Genomic DNA, 24531 nt, shown 5'->3' with positions numbered 1-24531 from the left:
AATCTCTCTTACAAACTAATGGAGTTGTAGGGCTGCACAGAGTCCCAGAGAAGCAGAGACTACAGGAACCGGTAGGAAATGCTATAAACATCCGCTGTTTTTTTCCAACACTAACTATGCCCAAGCAACCTGCAGCCTGTTTTTGGTAACTTCAGCATGTCTCATGCTGTGAGTCCGTAGCCAGAAGCATGTGTGTAAGCAGGTGAATGATTATCTGGAAGGATGAGGTAATGCAGTTTCACCTGCAATGTGAAACCTCCTGGTCTCCATGACCACCTTGATAAGGCCAGCCCCACTCAGCCTGGCTGGTGCACACCTTTTGAAAGTCAGTGTAGAAGAACATATCTCAGGAATCAAACCACAGGTCTGAAAAAGTCTGAGACACAGCTTTGTGAGCAGCTTTTATTCTTTTTTCCTTCAGTCACAAGCCTTATCATGTGTATGACTTTGGGAATGGGATTGTGGTCAAGAGAATTAGGAGTGCATTCAGATTTACTAATAGGTAAAGAAACCAGCAGCAGACTGTGCTAGCGGAGCACTGTAATTAAGCCAGGTGAAAAATAAAATCATTGCAACACTCCCATAGTTTGAAGCCTTTGAAATCCCAAACTATGTCTAATTTTTGTAGCTTAAGCAGATATTACTGTTAAATGCTTTAGCTATCTGTCTTAGGCTGAGGCCACCTTCGAGCCAGGGGTGATCTCATGACAGGTATCACCTCACATTACAGTTTCCGTCCCTGTTCTCCCCAGGGCTAATACATGAACAGGACAATAACTACACTGAAAATTCTTTCAAAAAAACACATCACAGATACATCAATTTAAAAACTAGTTCTAAGATGTGGCACTGTTAAATATAAAATGCTTCTTCTTAAACCCTAATGTACTGCTCCTTATTTGTGGGAAAGTCACTTTTACAACATTTTACTGAACAAGATTAAGTCAAAGTCACTCCCTCAAGAAATGAAGCACTCTTTTAAAACCAATGAAGTTACCCTGTCTGTTTTAACCTGGGAGGAGCAAAGCAAATGAAAGACTGACTTGATCCAAAGTCCCCTGACTTCAGAGGGAGTTTTGCTGATTTTTGGATTAGGCTTTCCTGTAAAAAGTGACATAAATCATAGCAATGTATACAGAAGCTGTAATACTGGATTACCTGGCAGCATAGATCTGATGATATCAGATGTGAACACCTCTGCATTACTACGAATCAGAGTGCAAAATATGTTATGTATGTTGGCTTTATGCCAGCCAGAGGAGGACAAACAATACCTCAGCCAAAAGAAGGTGTTATATCACTTCATATAATACCTTATGTATACTTTATATAATAGCAATCCAGACAGACTATGCAAGTGTCTAGGACAAGACATACCTCCTATCGACATTTTTTTAACTAGTATGAACCAGTAGAATGAGTTTGTCCAGCACTTTGCAATTTGAGCCTGTCAGATATGGTATGAGACACCCTGAATCATCTTGTCAAACCACAGCTTAAGCATGTAATAAAACAAGCTATTTCATACAAAGTTTCAGTCTTACAAGCACAGCCATGCAGCTGAAGTCACTGAAAACACATGCATGGTCATAGGAACCCCTCATGTGCTCAGAATTAAGTAATTAGCTGAGAAGTTGCACAAAAGGGGCATTAATCCATGATTTCCACATTTCAAAGAGTTTGGCCATAAAGTTTGGCAAAGTTTAGCTAATACCCCAGAAATCATTCCAGGCTGGAAGGATATCTTTCCACCCTCAGCTGGAAATATTAAACAAGATGAAGTTTTCTGTGTGGTGGGATCCAAACACTGCTGCTGTAATATACTTGCGCAATCTCTGCAGCAGGGTTCTTCAAGAGGTTCATGTGCCAGAGATCCAGAGGTGCTCAGCAGTACCAGAGGTGCACTTTGAACCTGAAAATATGAAAAGGTCTCAGCCAAGAAGAGTGTTTTTCTTTCATTAAAATATGAAGTACTGTTCACTCCCCTACTTGGCTCTGTAATAAATATCAGGCAGAATGTTTGCATATGCCTCCACAAAAATCAAGGACACCTTTGCTATCGTTTGCACCAGAAATCACCTATTTGAAAAATGCTGTCCTATTTCTAACATCATCTGTGAAGAGACAGTTGGAGTTCCTGGGAATATTACAGCGTGCTTAAATGATACATGAAGCAACACAGAACCATGTTGGACTGAGGCTGGATACTTTGGAAACTGTTTTTTTCTGGCTGTATCCAGCCCTGTTAATTGAGAGGACTAATCAGTGTGTCTTCCCAAACACATTTGAGATCACTACTAAAGGAAATACATGACAGTGATTTAACCACAGCAAGTTTCTCAAAGAAACCAGATATTTAATTTTGCTTAAACAGAAAAAGCATCCTGAAGAAGAGAGGAGATTTGTTTTCATAATAGGGTGGAAAACATAACCATATTTCCCCAGAGAGGCTGTAAGCTGTTGGCAGTAAATATTTAACAAATAAAATGTAAGCTGATAATCAGTTTAGTGCTGTGCCTTTCCCCTGAAATTGTCTGTATGAACTCAGAACAGAATATGACTTAACTCCTGGCACCTGAGCTATGGCAAGGCAATGCCAAGCTGGAGTGAAGACCTTCTCATGCACATTACTGCATCCATGTTAATAGTACACAAAACTAACCATTGTGCAAGAAAAAAATAGCACCACAGAGAAGTCCCACAGAAGTCCCACAAAAGTCAAGTGAAAGCTGTGGTTATCCATCAGGTCCTGTTTCTCTGCATGAGGAGGGGGCTTGGCAGTGACCTCTTGCTGGGAAGGCCAGATAGAGCCATGGTGCCAGCAGTCAGTGACAGCATTCCCAGCAGGGTGCTGAGACCACAGTACTCTCAGCTTGCCTGCTAGGAGATGTTAGGCTTCAGTACCTCCCTGGAAGTAACCTCTAACAATTCATAGCCTCTTTTAAATTGTTAATAGGTTATATATTCTTTTTTTTTTTTTCCCTTGCCCACACTTAGATTTCATTTCAATGTACTGTTAAAATCTGGGAGATGGCCATAAAATAATCAGATTAAGTACTTCAGACCGTGTTTAGCATTGGCATGATGTGTTATGTTACTGTGGAGTAATGACTGAATTTGTTTATTCAATGAAATACAGTCAGAGTCTAATAGTATTTGTGCTCATTTCTCAGTCTTTAAATAACCATGTCTTGTCCCATCTGTTAGTTTTTCTGGAACTTGATCAGTAAAGTCTTTCAGTCTTCACTTTTAAGTTCATGCTCTCCATATAGACCATATGTTTCTTCCATAGTATGCCCTGTCTATACGATGTTTTATAGGTATGTTAGTTTTCTTATGTCTCCTTTTCAAAAGGTACTTAAAAATTTATCAGGAACTTTTTTCTAGTCCTTGGTATTCTCAAATACGTACAAGATATAAATCTATGCCACTTTCAGTAGCCAAGGCTATTCTGCTTAACATCTTAGTATACATGATCCAAAGAAGTTTGGACATTGCATGAGTAGTTTGATATAAACAATTGTCTTCAATAAATAAATTAAGTAGGAATATAAAAACAACAGTGTTATGTAAAGTGATTTAGTTTACACAGGAATCTAAGTGCAAAATGTCATCCTTTGGATGCCAAATACTGTAATAGCATGGGATGGGAATGAGCCACTTACTCCAACTAACATCTCTGTAATCCCCACATCCTGTCTTTCCAGTGTCAGCACTGGAAAGAGCAATCTTCTAGGCTGTTGGAAATGATCCACTTCATATATCATTTCCTATGTTACTCACAATCTGAGAAGACCCTAAGACTCATCTCAGTCCCCACTGCCCACCAAGAAGATTTCAAACAACACCAGCTCTCCTGGATTTGCAGGTTTTGTCACAAATTCCCAAGGCAGTGCTCGTTTGATGCTTGATGAAGGAGAATCCTACAGACCTCTCTCCCTTCTTAAAATTGCTGCCATCTGCGGTGTGTGATGAATTGCTGAAGGCACAGCTGGTACAGTGAGGCAGGTTAGGGAGGTATAGGTTTGCATGCCTGTATCTGGACTACACAGAAGTGTGAGAAACTGAATCTCATGGGCAGGCTGATCATGAGATGTAGCAGGTAACATTAAACTTCCTCATAGCAAAGCACACGAGATCTAGTACATAAAACAACTACTGCCAAAACCCAAAATAAACAGAAAAAAAAAAAAAAAAAAAAAACAAGCAGAAAAAGTGAGCGAAAGATCTATCGTCTTCTGTATCTGTTAGCATGGTTGGTTGTTCTTACCCCTGGACATCTTGAGATGCCTGTGGCTGAAAATAACAGACTACCAAGAGCCTCCCACATCATCATCACTGTTCTATCCCCTACAGCCTGGGCGTCATCCTCATTTCTGTTTCTGAAAAGCCCCAGAGACTTCCTGGAGAAATCATATTCAGGGGTGATGTTCACCTCTTGACTGTGATAAAGCAGGTACCTTCACAGCTGTCATGCTGGTGGTCCCAAGAGATTCCACTATTTTCCTCAGCTTTTGTTTTGGCTTCCCTTGAACGCCAGGTCCCTTTATCCCTACAGCAGCCATACTGATGCACACTGTTGGCAGAAGATGCCACTGCAAGTGGCTGTTTATTGGTAAGAAGGGGGCTGATGTGAAGAACTCTACACTCACAGTTTATGGAAAAGAACCAATGGAAAAGATATTGCCTTTGCTAAAGATGAATTAAGCATTTCATTGTTATCATCCATCAGTTAGTAGTACAACTCCAGGCAGTCATTTCTTGAGTATCCTTACTGTGTTTTATCAGCTCACTTATTTTCCAAACAGATGACTGCAAACTATTTTGCTGAGTTGGGCATTTAGATATTTACACCAAAGTCAAATGCAAAAGCCATGCTTGCAGATAAAAATATGATTTAACGTGCTGTGCCTCAAAACCTCATGAGTCTGAATGTCAGTTTATACTGTCCTGTTCACTTGCCTTCAACTACACAAGGCTCTAGATCAATATAAGTTTAATGAGTGTAGCTCTCTCTTCTCTCTCATGATCTAATCATTATTAAAAAGACAGCTAATGACAACAGGCTTTACAGGAAAATTATTCATGGCTTTATTTTTCCATTCTTCCTCTGTCCTGTAGCCAAGTTCAGTATTTTTTCCCATGGTTCAAGGAGGATCCCCTGCTGCCTTTGGTCTAAGTAGTCCAAATTAAATGGATGCATAGCAAAGTGTTCCTGTAAATCTAGATTAACCAGGGCACATGCTTGTCCCTGAATTTCTCCAAAATATATACACAGACATAAATTTTTCAGTTTTCCAGCTTGTACCTAAATTTCTCCAAAATATGTACGCAGACATAATGGCCAGAAGGACAGCTAAGAAGCTTTCTATTTCTGAAAGATTAATTTGTCCTAACCTTAAAGATTTAAGCACAATTTAAGCCAGACACTAAAGTAGATACTTATATTTCAGCATGTGTTAGTCCTCTTTGCTGAATAGGAAATTAGTTTAGCTTGTGCTTAATTTCCAACAAAACATGGAATTTCAAACACTGGCTAATTATGTTTTGCTGAATTTTCAGCCTCCAGCAAAACAACCAAAGAGCATAGGCAAGCCCACCATCTGAGATGCTTTCCTGATTTCTCTTTTCAGGCTGCATTACCTCTGTTAAGTATGTAAATGGTAAAACAAACAACTTGCACTGTGCATTCTTTAGCAGAATCATTCTTCCCTGGAAAGGCTGGTTAGTCCACAGCACACCAACTAATACTAGGAGAAAGAATAAAGATGCATTCACTTTGCACAAAATAAATATGTTGATATATTCCAAGGCTTGAAAGAATACGAAAATACATTTTTAATTTTCTAGGTACCAGTGGTAGCAGCCTGAGTAATAGAAAAGAGGAAGTAACTGCTTTAACTTAGCATAAACAATCCCCTGAATTTTACTAATAAAACATAGTGGGAACATTTACATTATTAGAATTTTTAATAACAAATCTTGTATTTAAAACCTAGTGACAGAGAAGAAAAACAAAAAATCCCATTAACTAGGAAAATAATTTTAGTTATGCTGAAATTAATTTAAATACCGGGTATTAGATAGGTTTGATTAGGAAAAAATATCACAGAACTATCAGAGGAAGCTAACTGTTACTCCCATTTCATTGTAAAGAACACATTTAAGGTGGGGTAGACGAGGGCTATTGCAGTTTCTCTATGTTAGACATCTGAGTCCACCTCACTCTATATCTGAGGAACTGCTGTGGTCCCCAGCTGCTGACTAGATTAGACTGACAATTTTATCTCTTGACACTTTTCATTCTCTGGGAATAATTAAACACTGACTGGAGCAAGGCTAGGTCCGGATCCTACCTTCTGAGGAAAGGACCCAGCCACCAGCTTGCACAGCCATTCCTCATACTTAACCTTTTTTTTAACAGTAGCATTTATACACAGTGAAACAATATTAAGGGAAGCCTTAAGGAAACTCATTGTGGACGACTTTAGAGATTGAACATTGGGTGGTAGCCTAAGAAATGGGAGAAAGTCTCCGGCAATGAGGGAGTGGAGAAAACAAAAGCTTTATTTTTCCACTCCCATTTTCAAACTGGTTTGCATAGCCTTCCTTGTAATTTTATTAGGACAGCCTGAGTGGGCAAAAAGGATGGGGAACATGTGCACTACATTTCTGAACTGGTTTTCCAAGTAGCCCAGAGCCTGGAATCAAAGAAAGGATTGAGAAGGTGGGGTTTCACACCACAAAAGCATAATTCAAAGTTCAATTTGACTTCACGAATTCTTTCCCACACCATCTGCTGCTCACTACTCTTAGTTCTCAACTCATAAGCCCACCTCTGACCTCTACCTCATGCCAAATATCCTTCATTTTATAATCATAAGCAGGGAAATTGCCTGTCCACAATAATTTGTCTCAGCTTGGGAAGAGAAGAAGAAAATATGGGAAGACACTTCATTGCTTCTAGAACTCCATGCCTTCCTGCACTTATTTTTCCAAAAGCCATTAGTCAAATCCTCACTCTGAGGATAGCAGAGGCTGTTCATGCTTATTTCCCATGCAGCCAGGACCATTATTCTAAACTGAAGAACTGCTTTGCAAATACACATTGTGCAGGGAACAGCATGGACGACTTCACCGTTTCCAAGTGAGTTTTCCTTGTGAGCACTCAGAAGAATGTAATCTGTTCCAAAGGAACTACATGCCAAGTTTCGAGCTAAGGTTATTTTAGAGTTATCCAAGCAAGCAGGAAAAGAAAACACACATCCCCGAGATGTTTTAACTACAGAAATTTATGTTCAGGGTCTAAATAACTCAGGAGATGCCTAAAAAACTTTTGTGAATGATAAAAATTTACTTAAAAGCATAGGGGCCAAATGAAGCATGAAAAATATCAAGCTACTGGACAACTTATAAACACATGAAAATGTGAATTTAAAACTTTCAAGTTGGCCTTAACTCCACCATTATTTCTTTAAGGAAAGGAATAAAAGTAGGTAAGTTAAAAAAAAAAAATAAAAATCCTCAATATGGATTTTGCCATGTCAGTTCATTTAGAAATAATTCAGAAATACTCGTCTTGATGGTCAGATGAAAGAATGCTCCAAGGAAATGCATCTTTGTTATAGCAGGCATTGTTATTTGTGTCTTCCAAAGGTTACCTTGGTAACTCTTTTACATGGATTTTCCACAAATTGTATAGTCCGGATCCTGACGTCCTAGAGACAGCTGAATATTTAAAGAATGCTAAATCATATTTGAATGACACTCTAGACCTTGACTTCTGAAACTTTGCTTTGTCTGAATTGTTCAATGTACAGGTACAGAACATGTTGACTGAGTGACCTTACTGAATACATTGTACCTTGCCACCTCAGGTATTTCTTTTTTGAAGTCTCTTCCCTTGTTTATACTATGGAATAAGATGACCAGGAGAAATAGAGCTTGGCAAAAGAACCCACATACAAAAAGGGAGACTTTACTGCACCAGTGTATCAACTGAAGGTATGCAGTATGTTTGGCAGCATGAGGACTGCCTCTCTTTGAAAAAGGTAATTTCGTAATTCAAGAGGAGGAGGTGCAATTCACCCACCTGTACTTCACATCAACTTTTCCAACTCTTTGAACAAGTGCACAGGGTCAGATTTTTGTATCAGTCACCCTTTACTTTAATGAATTGCCAATTTATACACATCTACACAAGGAAAAATCTTGACCCCATGCATGTGCTAACCCTTCCCTTTCTGAGTCACACAAAAACTCCTACATCAAAAGAATATTAAAGGGAACATGCACTCCAGCCAAGGCAGTGGAAGGTACAGGGAGCTGAAGGTTACAAGAGGATCCCAGAAGCTACGGCATAGGCAGGGTGCAAGTTGCTTACATGGAATTTCTTTTGTCAGGAGTCTTTCCTGAGTGCTACTAGAAACACTCAAGGAGTTGCTCTCAAGATTCTTATTTGCAAAGCTAAATTGGAATGAAAAAGAGTCTTAGGTGAAAAAAGCAGATGCAAATTTTGTCACTGGTTGATCTTCCATGCCAGGGAGAGATATCATGCCATTTCATTATAAAACTAAATGTCATATCATCTCTCCCCACCCTCCCACAAAAATGGGAGGTGGGTAGGAAAAAGACCTGAAGAAAACCAAATTGCTGGGGGGAGTTAGGGGAGAAAGGAAAAAAATTATACAATGAAAGAACGCAAAGAGACAAAAACGTTAGAATAGGAAATGGGGGGGTGAAGAACAGGACTTTAATATAACAGAGGTTTAATATAACAGAGGTTATATTAAAGAGGAAAACAAGAGCCATGTGTGCATCCCAAGGTCCCCTCCAAAAGTCAAGGATTTCACCTTAAGTTTGTCCAGCTGTCTGAACTCGAGGACTCTTCTGCAGACCACATCAGAGGACTGCTTCCCTGCAAGCATTAATACCCAGGGAATGGCTTTGCAAAGAAGGAAAATAATCTCAAAAAAGAGTCTTCTGTGCCGTGGGCACTGCAGAACAGAAAAGGCTGACATCTTAGGCTGTGATCCTCACACCCTGGGCAACTGGCTCTTGACAGCTGGTGGGGATGCACACTGGTGTGCAGTACAGCCATGCTCTACATGCCCAGAAAAGGGCTGCTTCTGCCCTTAACTTGGGGGTTTATGGTGCCCTCTGCTCTGTCTGGCACCGGCTGCTTCTGCTTAGCCACAGAACGCTCATCCACCTAGCTCTCCTGCAGTGACCCCAGTTGTTCCCTCCCCACTTAAATTGCACATGCCCTTACACCCGGCCTCACTCTGCACTTCTCTGGACACCAAGGCAGCCACAGGGTCTGTATTTTCTTTTTCCTTTCCAACTCCTGACTTCAGGGCAGCAGATTACTGCATTATTTATGATGCCACAGCGCGAAGGCCAGGAATAAGGGAGGTTTGCATTCCAAGAGAGCCATATCTTTCCCAAGAAAAGTATGCACGATCCTAATGCCCAGAGCATGTTTTCTACTAGAGATGATTCATTGCTATGATATGTGGCATGTACAAATACCTTATTTCTACTTCTTCCTCCACAACCTTTTGCCCTCCATAACAACACAAAATGACAGACCCTGTAGGAAAACAGCAATTTTTTTTTCTATTTTCCTTACATTTATTCTATGTGGATGGGGTTGAGCACTTGTAAAGCCTCAATGAACACCCACTGAATTACTTGTGATTATGAATATTTCATCCTTTTTTCTTTTTCCCCTAGAATACTTCTGCAGCTTCATTAACACCATTCTGCTGCCATGGTCAAACCTCCCCCAGAACAAGAGTGCTCAGAGCCTCCTACGAGTTTTGGGCTGCTAAAGAGCAAATGTGAAGATAAAACTGCAACTTTTAGGCACAAGGCCTAAAGGCCCAAGGACTGTACGGCCTGCTGCCTGGATGCCTGCAGGCTTCATGTCTTGATGCCAGCGCCATTTCACTCTCTGTGATTGCTTCATGGTCCATTTGAACCAGAAGGGTGTCAAAGTTTTAGCTTTAGTTCCCTGCTGGCTTGAAGTATCATTATAATTTTGCAAGATAGGAACTAAGGCAAAAATACTGAAGTCACATGTAACTAGGATGTCTACCTGGAGTTATTTAAGTCTTCATATTTTCTAAAGAACATTCCGTTTTTTTGGGATTTTTTTTTTTTTTGTATTTTGGCCCAAGCTTCTTCTCAATTTTGCTATTGAAATAAGGTCTCAGTCCTTGCTACACACAAAACTGTGCCAGGACAGCTGACAGTGGTGGAGTAGAAAATAGCTAGCAGCAGAAACTTCTGAAGCTGCTTCAGGAATCTCTGACCTAAGACCTTCTGAAATTAAAGACATTTCTACTGATTGCATGCAGTATAATATTTTTTGCCCAAAGTACTCTAAAGCTATGTCTACAGCCCTAGAAAAAATAGGGCCTGGAAATCAGCTTAAGCACTGGACTGCTAATTGCCCATTATACTTAACTGCAAGCATGTGTCCTGGAAAAGGTTTGGCTCCTGCCAGCTAGTGCTGTCCCAGACAGTGTCCAGACCAGGAGATGGTGTGTGTGCAGCCCATTCCAGCAGGCAGCATGCACCAGCCAACGCCACATCAGCCTCCCTCCTTTCCACTTCCCATGCCCACCACTCTCAGACTTTCCAGGGCATTGCATACATGCCTCAACTTCATACTGTAGAAACATCACTCCAATAAGCCTCTTTTTTTTTTTTTTTCAGGAATAGAAACAGCCAACAAATTAAAATAATAATAATAAAAAAGCACAAACATACATATGATGGTTGTGTCTTAGGTCCACAGAAGGGAAGCCATGGCTTGTAAGGCGGTTGTGGTCATGTCTTGGCCCTTGGCTGGAGAGCAGTCCTTAACTTATTCTGTTCGGTGTTGCAAACATAGCCCAGTTGCAACAATACGGTTTTACCTTCCCAGGGATGGCAGAAGGCACATTTGTGACACTAAGGCCACCATCCTGCTGAAATCCTTGAGGACCTTAGAACTAGCAAAGATTTTGTTTTTTTCCCTTGTGCAGCTTTTTCCCTACAAGCAACAATTGCTTTGGCTGAAACTTCTCAGTTTGAAACAGATGTCCAAACAAGAACATCAGGAGGAATGTCCTTCACAGGTAATGATAACCTCCCCATCTGTAGCATATGGAAACAAAGCTCTTTTTTATCCCAGAAATGTCTGTAACTTTTACAGTAAATTAGGGTGGGTGTTCTTCCTTTGGTTTTCAGATCTCACAATTTAATTATGTTGAAGCAGGAAGTACGCTTCATTTAAGTGATGTCAGGACTTCTCTCTTGAGCTGTTTCATGGGAAGAATCCTTACTTCTTTTTCTCTGTTTAAGCTGAAGGTTTATGAAGCCAACGTGAACAGCAGAAATGAGAGTAAACACTAGGGATTAACTTTGGGAGATTTGAAGGGAACAGGGTTTGCCTTAATAAACTGAAGCAAATAGTTTAGTATGTCTACATATCTCTTTATATAGCTCAGAAATACTGGAGAAGTATGTTCCCCTTATTAAACATTTACCATTTAAGTTTTTTGAGGATTAGCTCAAAGAATCAAGGATAACATTATGTTGGTGTTCAAGCTAATTTTTATTAACTTAGGGAGAGGACAACTGAGCTGTTACTTCATTAAATGTGCAGACACACACTGAAATCGTACCCTCTGCATTGTGATCCATCACGGTTGTTATGCAGTAAAATATTCTCAGAGGGTTATTGTCTGTTTCTTGTGAGCCATGCTTTGATTCTAACTGCCTTCTCTGCTCACTGTAGATGTCCTCTGTATCCTGAGTGTCCTGTAATATTAATGAGAAAATTTCCATGATGCTAATACTAAAACTACTGCTTATAATTACTTGTGAAAAATGAGTGGGCAAAAAGGAATAATATCACTCTGCCAAAAATAATGTATTCTGTTCCCTCGCTCAACTCTAAAACAAGTAATTTTGTTTCCTAACAAACAACATATACCAGAGAACCTGTGCAGGTGGTGGCTGTTAAATAAACATTTAGGAAGAAAATTACACAATCTTGAGGCCTTGATTCCAATCTGGACAATGTGATGAGAACCTCATGAAGCCAAAACACCCTCAGAATTCTCACAAATTTCTGAATTGCTGTTTCCAGCCTGAAAGAATGAAGGAGGAATTTTAAACAAAAACTCTTTGCAGGGATAAAAAAATATTCATTGCTTAAATGTAACTGAAGTTTCATCAGCATTTATAAGAAGCATACTAACACTGTGGATACTGGAGTTCATGCAAACACCACTTGCCTCTACTGCCCTCAGCCAATGTGCCTTCCCATGCAGTGTCTGTGGGCTAAGTACTGAACCAATTAGGATGACCTGGGTAACTACACACTAATTGCCATCCTAACATCAATCCCTCCCAGGCAAAATAATGAAAATCAGGCAATATTCAAAAAATAACAACTAAGACAGCTATGCATATTGCATCTTGTCAAACTAATGGGGCATGTCTTTAGGATCTTACAGGTTCAATAATTAAAATACCCATATATAACAGCATTCTACTAAATGTCTTGCCTCTTTTTGATCCAAGCAGTTAGCCAATTTTTAGGATAATGCAGTTTGTTTGCTTTAGGAGAAGCTGTTGATAGAAGTGGTCTTTCTTGGAAGCAAAGCTGTTTATTTATTAAACGCAACATCTCAAACACTGCAGAAGATTGTGCCTTTGATCACTGCTTTAGGCGTCCTTTCAGTCAGGACTCTGCTGGAGAGGCTCCCTCTAGGCTTCTTCATTAGAGATGTAATCATAACGCTCACTCATGTCTTGCAAATACATGTACTTTGGCTGGTGACATGCTAGCATTTGAGAAGCACCTTTATTGTTTTCTTAGAGATAGAGCTACATCCTATGATTTAATGTGATTTAGAACAACCTATAACTACTGCATAATCTACTATTAACTATGATCAATGCATGCAGATGCCTCTTTACTGTTGCTTTTGGGAATTCACTTTTGCTGTTTGTACTCTAGATGTACAAGACGCTCACTACATCCTTAATAGTCCTACTTGAATAGCAGTACCTTGGGAACTCCTTAGTGATAACCTGAACAAACTTGAATGACTGTTTTTATCTTTCAACACTGACTGAAAATCGATCTGTGTGGTTTCCACACCACAAATGTACCTACATATTTAGGATGTATTTTAAGATGATGCCACTGGCCCGTTCACTCAGCAGCAGGGAACTCGGGAACGCACACCACAGCTCACGCTGGCCGGTGCCACCCTCCGCTCCCACGGACGGCGCACAGCCCACCGACGGCGCACAGCCCACCGAGCAGCGCCGCTGCTCACCCCGAGACCCGCCTCCCGCTGCCTCTCCACAGGGGCCCGGGCACCGCATGCTGCGCCGGACACCCCGCCTCCCCCGTTCCCCAGTTTAAGACCCCGTCTTCCCCAAATGGCTGCTCAGAAAGGGACGAGGTAGGAGGCCTCCCCTTTGCAAGGACCTGCTACTTCATCGCCATCGGGAACAACCCGTGGGCCGGCCGCCAGACTACAGCTCCCAGCATGCCTTGCGGCCCAGCACCCCCTCCATCTTGTGTGGCTGGGGCGGGGGCGGGGGCCTGCTCCTTTTTCCCTCAACAAACGCTGTTTCTTGTGTTGTTTAGATAAAAACGCCGTGACTGGGGGGCTCTGGGCAGTGTATTTTTTGAGGCTGCAGTAAGGCAGGCAGTTGAAATACTTCCCCGAGAAACCGTTAGTCCTTATGATGTGGTAGGGTATGCTTTGACAGAGGGTGCTCAACCACAGGCCGGGGTCTTCTTTTCCGTGCTGCTCTGTCTCCCAAAGGAGCTGTAAACCCACTTCTCTTTACTGGAAGCAATGTAGTATCCTGGGAATCTCTTCAAAATATGGACGGGGTCAGCTCGTCTAGTTCAGCAATGTTGAACAAATCCTGCTGCTGGTCATTCCCACCCCTCTTCCTGTTCTTGGCATCTGGGACATTGAACCCAAAGACACTGTTGCTGACAGGGGCCTGCTGCCTTCAATTTCTCCTTGTAGGAGCCTTGCTGGATACAAGTGAGGAGCTGGTATATTTAGCTTTGCTAAATCTGATACATCTGTCACTGGACCTTTGTTTATCCTTTATACATGTCAGGCACAACTCATCATAGCTGCTGCACAGGCAGCGCGCACAATTTAGGTGCACTTACCACCATTTTCCAAGTGGTCATTGCTCTTTGGATTGCACAGCCGTTTGGCAGTCCTCACTGTACCTTTGAAAAATCTTATGTTCTGCATTCAGTATCCTGGTAGACCTCGGCATTGCCTGGGTAGCACTATCAGAGGGCCAGTTTTTCATAAACGTGCCAGCCTTTCTGCTCGTGTGGCTGCCTTGGTGTGGATCTTAGTTGACTGCAGACCACATACAGGTTTTTAAAAACCCTGCTAGTGCAGGATCCTGAGTGGGAGAGCTGGCAAGGGTAGGGACCTGCTGGCAAGGATTGCTTACAGTAAGGTGGCTCAGAGAGATAAGGGCAGATGCACACGTGCACATACCCAAGTGTGGGATGAGGAAGAGGGAGTACAGGCAACAACTGGACTTCAAATGCTATGGCAGATTGCTGTATGTTTCTGTTAGGAAAACTGAGAAGAAATTTGAGACATAAGGCTTGAAGAGTATCTTGGGTGGGAGCCATGAAAGTGGGCTGGGGTGAAGTAACAGAGGCTCAGATGAGGTGAATAAGAGGAGGAATCTAGGAGGCAGCACTGAAGTACATAAAGCTGAGCAGATATGGTGGAAGGCTCCTCCTGTGTGAGTACTGTTAGCATGCATTGGAGCCAGGGACACAAGCACAAGTTTGTTGTTCTCTGTTTTTGTTTTTTTTTTTTTTTTTTTTTTTTTTTTTTTTTTTGGGTAGTCTCTTGGAAGCAGCTTTGTTCTGCAGGTGACCAGCACCAGCTCCCTTTTCTTTAAAAAAGGGGAACTTCAGTAACACTTTTCTGCAACTGGCATTGCACCAATGCATTTTTTGAGCCTGTTTCTTAACCTAAGCAGCAGTTGGCTCTGAACAATTTCAGGAACACTTCCTTAGTTTTCTCACTCACTTTCTCTTCTATCAGTGGCCTCTCTCACTCCACCCTGTCTTAGCAGCCAAGTTCACAGGTTTTTCCCACCACCCCTACTATAAAAAAATTGAATCAAGAAAACCTGAATACTCGTCCATACTACCCCTGGGAGCAGTCATCCCTTCAGAATCATGTTTTCTGGGAATCCCCTATTGCCTTTTCCTTTTGGAAATGTTCATGGTAATACATTAGCAGCTGCTTAGTATGTTCTCTGCCATGGCATTCCTTCCTATTTCCAGTTTTTCTATCCATCAGCCTCAGAAACTGTAAGAAAGAAGCATTTAAACATCTCTTCCCATCAGCACCAGACTAGCATAGGCTCAGTTGCACAGTCATAGAATCATAGAATAGTTAGGGTTGGAAAGGACCTCAAGATCATCTAGTTCCAACCCCCCTGCCATGGGCAGGGACACCTCACACTAAACCATGCCACCCAAGGCCTCATCCAACCTGGCCTTTCTCTGTTTAGTCATCTACCTCCTGAACAGCTTTCACAGAAAATTAAGTTCAGAAATGCTAAATCATCACAAATTAACTGTTTTTTCTACAAGGCCCAGGCCTCCTGGCTCTGTCGCGGTCTTGTGTAAATTGGGAATGCAGAACTGGCACCAAAACTGTAATGGCCTGAGGGAGCATCTAATTTCATGGGAAATTGCAGTATTCCCCAGACTGAACCCCCATCAGTACCTTCCAAGCTTCAGTCAGCAGAAAGTACATGGGTAAGAAAACTGCCAACTGATGATGATTATTTCCACAATTTACATCCTGTTTGAGACATGAAAATTTTTAAACTGAACATTGGAAAGATAAATCAAACTTCAGGTAATTGAGTTTGTAGTCCAATACCACCTTCAGTTCGTTTTCTCACAGGAAGGCTGAAAGAGCAACAGCAAACCGTTGAGGGAGGTTACAATGTATAAATAACCATCTTTGGAGTACAGGGAGGCTCTTTGCTCAGAGGAAACCACCAGAAACAGCGTAGGGGCTGAGGACTGTGGTGTGATGTTCAAGAGACGCAGTAACAGAGAGAAGGGATGCTGGTGGTCTCAGAGCTCGCTTACACTCCCCAGCACCTGCTCTTGCGGACGGAGCCATGTTCACGGGGCGGCAAAGCCGGGTGATTCGATAAGGCCTAGAGCTCTAGCCCCACGCAGCCCAGGCGGCCGCCCCCCCACCCCGGAGGCATGTGTCCCCTCACCACCACCCGCTCCCGCCGCCGGCTCCCGTGCCAAGCACCCCGTGGGCCAGTTGCCGGGCGGGTACGAAAGGGCAGCCCAGCTCCACGGGGGACACGGAAAACCCAGCAAGAAGAGGTCAATAGAACCCCCCGTCCCTGCCCGTCCGGCCCGCTGCTTGAGGAGGGGCGGGCCCAGCCACAGTACCTCCTCCATCGGAGGGGCGTGCCTCCTCTCCTTTGCGCCATGATGAACAAATGACCTCGCGGGGAATGAAATTTAAGTTCCACCGTGGGGAGAGAGTTCTGTGCTTCGAGCCCGACCCCACCAAAGCCAAAGTGCTCTATGATGCCAAGGTGACACACCGCGCGCGACCCTGCCCTATTCGCCCCCTTATAGATAACTCCCTCCTCCGCTTCCGCCGTCGGCCGGGCGGGAGGGAGGGAGCGCGGCGGGGCGGGGCCAGCGCTGCCGTTAACGTTCCCGCTGGGCGTTGCGCGCGCCCCCGGGCGGGAGGCAGCTGGGGAAGCAGCTGTAGGTTCAGCCGGAGAGGAAGCAGCGGGAGGGAGGCAGCTCTGCCAGCAGCTCTTGTTGCGGGGAACGGACGCAGGCCCGGGGAGGGGGGAGCAGGCGGAGAGGCCGCGGGGAGGGGGACGTCCGCCGTCACGGGGTGTGAGACAAAGCGAGGCGCTGCCCGTGCCCGCCAGGCCTCTCCTTCCCTTCCCGCCCTTGTGCCGCCATCAGCGTCCCTGTCCGCCTCAGCCCGGGCCCCCGGTGAGGCTCGGCTCTTCCGCCTCACATCCGCCCCTCTGCCCTAGGGTTAGGGGGAGGGTAGAAGCCTCGTACGGACCTCTGGGCCTTCCTCCTGCGGGGGGGGGGGCGTCCCGCTGGCCGGGTGACGAAGGGGCGGTGGAGTCTGGGCCGTCGGGGCCTTGCTCTCACTGATGGTAGAGAACGGAGCCGCTGAGGAGCTCTGGAAGTGACGGACGCGGTTCCCGCCTTCCGTTCTCGGCTGAACACCTGCAAAGTAATTCTGAAATCTTATTTTAATTCCTGAGCTTTTGTAGCAGAGCTTGATTTATTCCCTCTCCCTGCTCCCTTACTTAGGGGTTTAAATGCTACTGATGGTACAAGAGAGTTATACAGGAGTACATTAGCAAACACTGAGTTATGGACCGTAAGGGTTGCAATAAGAGGTGGCTGACTCACTTGGGCCTGGCCTCAAAAACAGTGATTGTAGTTGTAGTGCTGTAAATATAATATTGATTTTGGCTATCATTGGGACACAGGATATGTTTTTCGATTCCAAGTCTGTACCTAGTTTGCAAAAAGAGTTCTGTTTGGTTTTTTGTTTGTTTAGTTGTAGAGAGGGATGACATGGGAGGATTGAAACTGGATTTTTGACCAAATTAATGTTTTTGCTGCAAGCTTTCTAGTTGTGTAGACCAGTGTTTTTCAAACATCTTTGATCAGGGTCTCCACCTTCCTGTAGTGTTTTGGGCTGTGCTTTTGTCTGTATGTGTATTCGTATGTTCTGACTGCCCCAGCAGCTTTAATTGCCAGCCCTAGAGGTAACACTAGTGCGAAAAAGAATAGTGCCACCTTTACCTTCAGATACCGCAATCTACAGCATAACTGCCCTTGACTCCTTCAATAGTTCCTAAATTCTGGACTCCCAAATTAAAACATTAGCATAGCTACTGCATGCATCGGGAGATACCTAATCTATTGAGAGCCACTGAAATGCAGGCAGAATAATTCCTTCGTTATTACTAGTCCTGATGCTGCTCTTGATGATCCACCTGAAATGTCTTTTTGTTTTGAGGAGCAGGCCCTTTCAGATGGTCCTGCTTTTACATATGTGAAAGAGAGGAAGGAAACAAAGGCTCAGATATTCACAAAGCATTTTAATGTTTAGTGGCTAAGATTGTGTTGTTCTGAGACAGCAATGCTTCTGAGGTTCATGTATATAAAACTATTTTGTCCCTTACTTTGAAAGTATGAAGAGATAGCACGCTGGATAAAATGCTGGTAGCCCAGATGTGTATTGTTGTGATACTGCCTTATTTTGCATTTCACTTTTGTGTCTTGAAAACATGGGACATTTGAGGACAGGACAAAGAGGGTTAGCAGTCCCCAACTTTAAAAGTGCTCAATAGACCAGCTAATTTTTCTTACTATTTAATATAATCCATTCCTCCTGCTCATATCAATATTCACTGGCAAAATTGTAGATCTGTTTAATTATTATAAATGTTGCTTTTTTTTTCCATTGTGCATGAACTCCCTAAGTACTGGAAGGCTGACTTTTTATCAAGCTTTTTAATACATGCTGTTAATATTTGTTCCAGATTGTTGATATTATTGTTGGAAAAGATGAGAAAGGCAGAAAGATTCCAGAATATCTGATCCATTTTAACGGCTGGAATAGAAGGTAAGGACCAGTATATGCGGTTTCAGTTCTTCTATTTCTTCTATATTATTCTGCAAAAAAAGGCATCACACAGAATATCAAATGTTGCAGGATTATTTTTGCTTTAATGAATGCCTTTAGTGTACTTATGTTGACATGTTGGTCTGTATCCATAAATTTCAGTGGATCAGTTCGATAGCTATGAGTTTAAACTTTATGGGATATCTGTCTTTGGTATATACTTGTGGCTTCCAGGTTTCCATTAATATATTGAGTTTATATCTTGTTAAATCTAGGCCTGGGTTGGTTGATTGTCAAGGCCAGTACACGAGTGCAGTCTCTGGCTGTGATCATTCATAGCATGTGTCAGTGCTGCAGACACCGTGGTGTGTTGAGTCAAGGTTTGAGAGATTATAGCAACACAAGAATTGAAGCCACGTGAATACAAAAGGATGCAAACCTTGTGATATAGATGTTGCTTCTGAATGACATTGAGAGTGCTTTTTTTTTTTTTTTTATTTAATGTATATTGAGCAGCATGTTTTCATTGCTGTTGTTAATTTTCTTTTGACCTACCCTTAGCTGGGATAGATGGGCAGCGGAAGATCATGTTCTTCGCGATACGGACGAAAACCGCAGATTACAGCGTAAATTGGCGAGGAAGGCTGTGGCTCGCATGTAAGAAATCCTTTTGATCTCAAAATGAATGAGAGATTCATTTTCAGATTCAGACAGGTACATCCCAGTGTCTGCAAGTGACTTTGGACTCTAAGCTCATGCTGCTTCCCAGTACAGCGAGTGTATTCTAGACAGCTACTTTTATCTTATTGAAGTTGATACCTACATATTGTTATTAAATAACACTAAACAACTAACACTTAATAACTATGCCATTCTTAACTATTGCTACCAAATGTCTATGTATTGCATCTACATCTTCCCAAAGAAATGTACTTGAAAAATAATTTAGGAAAACTGTAAGTATTTTTCAGCCAAAGGTAATCTAGTATTGGTTGGCCATGGCTTTGGGGATCTGTTTGAGAACACAAATACGAGGTAATGTACAGACATTAAGGTGTCCACTCTCAAATAAGCATTGTCCAAATTATTTCAACATTAATTAATAAAAATAAACATATGTTTCCTGGGCATTTGCATGTAATATAATTAGCTAGGTAAGACAAATAATATTAGCCAAATTTCAGTGAACCATTTTATGTTCTTTAGGAGAAGAAAGGGAAGAAAGAAGAGACGTTGCAGGCTGCCTGGTGTTGACTCTGTATTAAAAAGCCTTCCTGCTGAAGAAAATGATGAGAGTAGTGAAAACTGTGAGCTTGTTTTCATTCTTTAATAGCTGGTGTGATGCCTTTAATTTTTTGATCATAGGATGACACAAGAGTGTCATGGTCCTATTTGAAATATATGGAGCAGTCATATGAAGAGTAAGCACTATGTTTCATGCTAAGTAGCTATTAAGTTTAGATTCCTGCTTTTTTCTTGTATTCCAGAGGCTTTTTCTTCTGTCACTTCTGCGCAGCTATTTTACTTAGTGATTTCAGGTCTTAATGATGCTTTGTTTAGTGTAGCATTAATAGGTACAAGAAGTCTAGGCTTTTTTTGCTTGGCGTTAGAATATGACACTTTCCCTGCTACTGTTCCTACATATTTTAGGGAGCAATAAGTGGATTATTTTGCTGTTTGTTTGTTTGGGTTTTCTTTTGTTTTGTTGGGGAGGTGGGGTGAGGGAGTGGTGGTGGTGTGTGTAGATGTTGTTGGGTTTTGGGTTTTGTTGCTTGTGGTGTTGTGTCCCATCCTCCCACTCTGCTCCCAGCACGAAGGATTGTTTCATGTCAGCTGATGGGCTGATTTCACTTTCAAGCCTGGTCTTCTATTTCATAGCATTTTGCTTTGTAGCTTGAAAGACACCAGAAACACTGTCTGGCACTTACTGATGTTAACTGTTGCTGCACAGACCCAGACTTCTGATTGAATGATTAATACATTAATCCTTGTTCAGAATTAAAGTCCAGTAAAAAATAAAATGATCAGTGGTTGTTCAGTAATATAGTGAGCTTTTAAAAGTGATTTGTTTTTCCAGTTAGAGAGGGTGCAAGAATACTTTCTGTAAACTTGTGTTCTATATTTTAAAAGTTTATAGTATGCTGTAAATAATAATTGTGTGTTTAATTCAATTAGAACTATTAATCCTTATTAAACAAACAAGCTAGTTGTGGTGGTTTTGTTTGGTTGTCCCTCTCCAACCCCTCCAATATTTTTTTTTTTTTTTTTTTTTTTTTGAGGTCTAGTATTGTTTGGTCTTAATCTCTGCAATGTAGTAATGTGAGATAAATATCTGAAATCTCTTTTACACAGCTATAAGTAGTTCTTCTTCTGATGACAGTGATGAAGGAACAGACGAAGAAATAAAAAGTGAAGAAAGTGACATAGAAGAAAGGACAGAAATGGTATGTTCATGAGCTCCTTAATAGAATTCAGATGTATTTGAAACTATGGAAAAAATTGCAGTATATAAAATATAGGCCACAGCTGGTAATTCAGCTGGAGTTTAATCCAGAAAGCCAACCATATGCCAGGATATATCAAAAGGAGCATGTTCAGCAGGTTGAGGGAGATGATTCTTCCCCTCTACTTTGCTCTAGTGAGGGCCACTTGGACTTCTGTGTCCAGCTCTGGGGCCGCCAACATAACAGGAGGAGGAAGGCCATGAACATGATCAGAGGGATGGAACACCTTTCCTATGGAGACAGGCTGATAGGGTTGTTCAACCTGGAGAAGAAAAGGCTTCACCTTAGAGCATCCTTCTAGTACCTAGAGGGGGCCTACAAGAAAGCTGAAGAGGGACTTTTTGCAAGGGCATGTAGTAACATGGCAAAGTGAGAATGGTTTTAAGCTGAAATAGGGTGGATTTAGATTAGATATTAGCAAGAAATTATTTACTGTGAGGGTGGTGAGACACTGTACTGGTTGCCTAGAGAAGTTGTGACTGCCCCATCCCTGGCAGTGTTCAAGGCCAGATTGGATGGGGCTTTGAGCAGCCTGGTCTAGGGGAAGGTGTCTTTGCACATGGCAGGAATAGCAGCAGGATCTTTTTGGCTTTTGTTTTACTGTGAAACAGGCATGTCAGCTCTGGTCTTACATTAAAATGTAAAAGGCTGACTTAAAAAAAAAAAGTATTGTCTCTATGTTATTGAAAAGGAAGTACAGCATAAACAATTGTTCTGAAGGTCTCAGCTGCTGCAGTGTGGACAGTCTGAAGCAGCAAAACCTAAGAAATTCTTTTGTGTTAAATACTTAATTGAATGCTAAATTTAAAGTTTAAAGCTTAAATTTAATGTTTTAGAACATGAATTTGCAAATTACTTTAAAGCAGTATTGTTAAACTGCTTACAGTAAGGCTACTAGCCATTTAATAATTACTATAAAATAATATAATTTTATTTTTGCATGACAAAATTTGATTGTTATATTGTATCCTGAGTATTGAACTTCTTTTTCACTGGTATTCATAGGCACAACAAATATTCTTTCTTTCACTGGTCTGTTGTAGAAAGAAGAACAAGACAGTCATACAAAAAGGGACATGGAAGAAAGAGCAATAAGCATAGAAATTCCTGAAGTCTTGAAAAAGAAGCTTGAGGAAGACTGTTACTATATTAATAGAAGAAAACGGGTATGAAATAAGAGCTATGAAATGAATGTGCACAGAGGGTTGGGGAGGGGAACCCTCAGAAGTAGTTTTTGTGTATATGACTCCTGGGGTTTTTTAGAACTTTATTGGAAAGGCAAGCTTAGACAGTAAGTAAAAAGAGTGTAGGGAGCTAACTTCTCAATAGCTAAAACGGTGCGTTGTCATTGTGTTTAAGAATGTACATTTCGGTACCCAGTTGCATGTTAGAGTGCAGATTGTTTTTTAAAGCTGGAAATGTAAGCTTGTTATCCTGACCATGGTTTTGTTTGTCCAGATGTTTATAAAGGATTGATCAAAAACGCAGTTGAAAGGGTTCAAATGAATCACATGTGAAATACCTTCATGCAATAGAGGCTTATTGAACTAGTCAGTATATTACAAGCTCCTGTTTTAGCTTGGTATACTTACTGACTGTTTTTCTAAGACATTGACTTGCTGTTTCTTTTTCAGCTAGTGAAGCTTCCTTGTCAGACAAACATAATAACAATCCTGGAGTCATACGTGAAACATTTTGCGATTAATGCTGCGTTTTCAGCCAATGAAAGATCTCGGCACCATCAGATGACTCCACATGCTAATATGAATCTTCATTATGTGCCACCAGAGAAGAAGTAAGTAATCTTTAGTCCACCTTTATTGTTAGAAAAATGACCTTGCATTCTGTGTTCTATTTCAAGACTGTTCACTTCTGTGAGGTTATACTGTGATGTATGTTTATTTGTGGGCTTAAAATATTTGACAGATACCTAAAGTACTGTAACACTGACAATTTGCTTATCAGTGGGAAAGTCCATATACTCTGAAAAGTCATAATGCAAAATCCTTAATATCTCCTTTTATAGTGTAAGTTCTTGCAAATATTGTGAGCTGTTTTAGAATAATTTTCTCAGCACAGAGAGCATATCTGATGTGAGAATACCCTGCTTGAGTAAAACTGAAAAGGTTCAAATTTTATAAGGGATAAAAATTTTACAAAAAATCTTCATAAACAACTCCCAAGTGCAGGTGATTTTTATTTTTTTTTATTTATGTTTTTTTTTTAGTTGACAAAACTTAAATTCCAAATTCAGTGTGTTAAGCCTGCATCTTTGCAGCAGGGTTTTTTTGCTTGTTTCTTTTGTTATGTTAAAGATTCTCAATATCAGATGAGGCTGCTTCCTTATCTAAGTCTACACTGGGGTGAAATCTTGTATTTTGTCAAAGAGAAATCTTGGCTTTTGTTACTAAGTTCTATTTTGGTGGTGCATAATGATGCTATTCCTTGCAGTATTTTGGTCTATGAGTGTCTATGTTTATACTGATGTCAGATTAATGATACTTTCCTTCTTTGTAATAAAATCTCCCAAACAAGAAGTTACATAAGACATCAGAAATAAGAATAGAAGATTGTATGCACATTGTAATTTTTTTTTTCTTAAAAAAGGTGTATGTTTAAGTGACTTGCTCAATAAAGATGGTGCTTTAATAAGGAGAACTTACATAAGTTTCCATTAAATAGGAGAGATGCAGCTGACAACTTTCTAGTATTGCCTTTACTGCGCTAACACAGAAGGTAGTTGACCTTCTTGGATGTGATAGAATTTCTGCACCTGATGGTCCTCCAACCTAATTTATATGTAGTGTTCAACAAAAAAAAAAAAAAGCAGTAGTTTTAGCAGATTGTATGGAATGTTAAGAGGGGGTATGGAATTTGTAGCATGGGTCACTTTAGCAGAATCAAGTTGCTGTTACTGTACACATACATATATTTGAAACATGAGAGATTAATATCTTCATAGAGGAGAGAGGTTGCAGGTAGCCTGCTCTCAGTGTTCTGGGTTCTGTTTGTAGCAGGACAGCTACTCACCTCCTAACACTATAAGTCTTTTACACAAGGCTAAAATTTAAATTCCTAGTAGCCTCTATATATAGTGCTTTGCTTACTGGAGCATTGGAAACTGATCTCCAATGCAAATTTATCTAGTTTTGTTGGGTCAGTGGATATCTCTTAAGCACAGTCTTAACTGAATCTCCACAGCTATAGATCAAATTCTGCATGTGCCTGTTAGACAGAGATTCAATCTATTGAGTATTTTTTCTGGCAGGTGCCTCGTTTTTCAGCATAGTGAACTT

At 41.3% G+C, this 24531-nt stretch overlaps 1 protein-coding gene across 4 annotated transcripts in view; it reads left to right on the top strand.

Moving 5' to 3' along the window:
* The first annotated feature begins 16506 nt into the window (after window positions 1-16506).
* MSL3 (MSL complex subunit 3) overlaps window positions 16507-24531 on the top strand; it is a 28294-nt gene continuing 20269 nt past the window's right edge. For 2 of the 4 annotated variants that reach the window (XM_080612468.1, XM_080612467.1), the window contains exons 1-7: window positions 16507-16653; window positions 18649-18731; window positions 19293-19388; window positions 19938-20038; window positions 21084-21175; window positions 22279-22401; window positions 22870-23030. In XM_080612468.1, the coding sequence (XP_080468594.1) occupies window positions 16555-16653; window positions 18649-18731; window positions 19293-19388; window positions 19938-20038; window positions 21084-21175; window positions 22279-22401; window positions 22870-23030 (755 nt within the window). In that variant the 5' untranslated portion in view covers window positions 16507-16554. Of the gene's footprint in view, window positions 16654-16882; window positions 17325-18648; window positions 18732-18896; window positions 19446-19937; window positions 20039-21083; window positions 21176-22278; window positions 22402-22869; window positions 23031-24531 lie in introns of those variants that run through there. The other 2 variants (XM_080612470.1, XM_080612469.1) reach the window with 2 other exon arrangements.

This window comes from Psittacula echo (assembly GCF_963264785.1).
Source record: "Psittacula echo genome assembly, chromosome: 3".
NCBI classification, from domain to species: domain Eukaryota; kingdom Metazoa; phylum Chordata; class Aves; order Psittaciformes; family Psittacidae; genus Psittacula; species Psittacula echo.
This window is presented reverse-complemented; position numbering and strand designations above follow the sequence as displayed.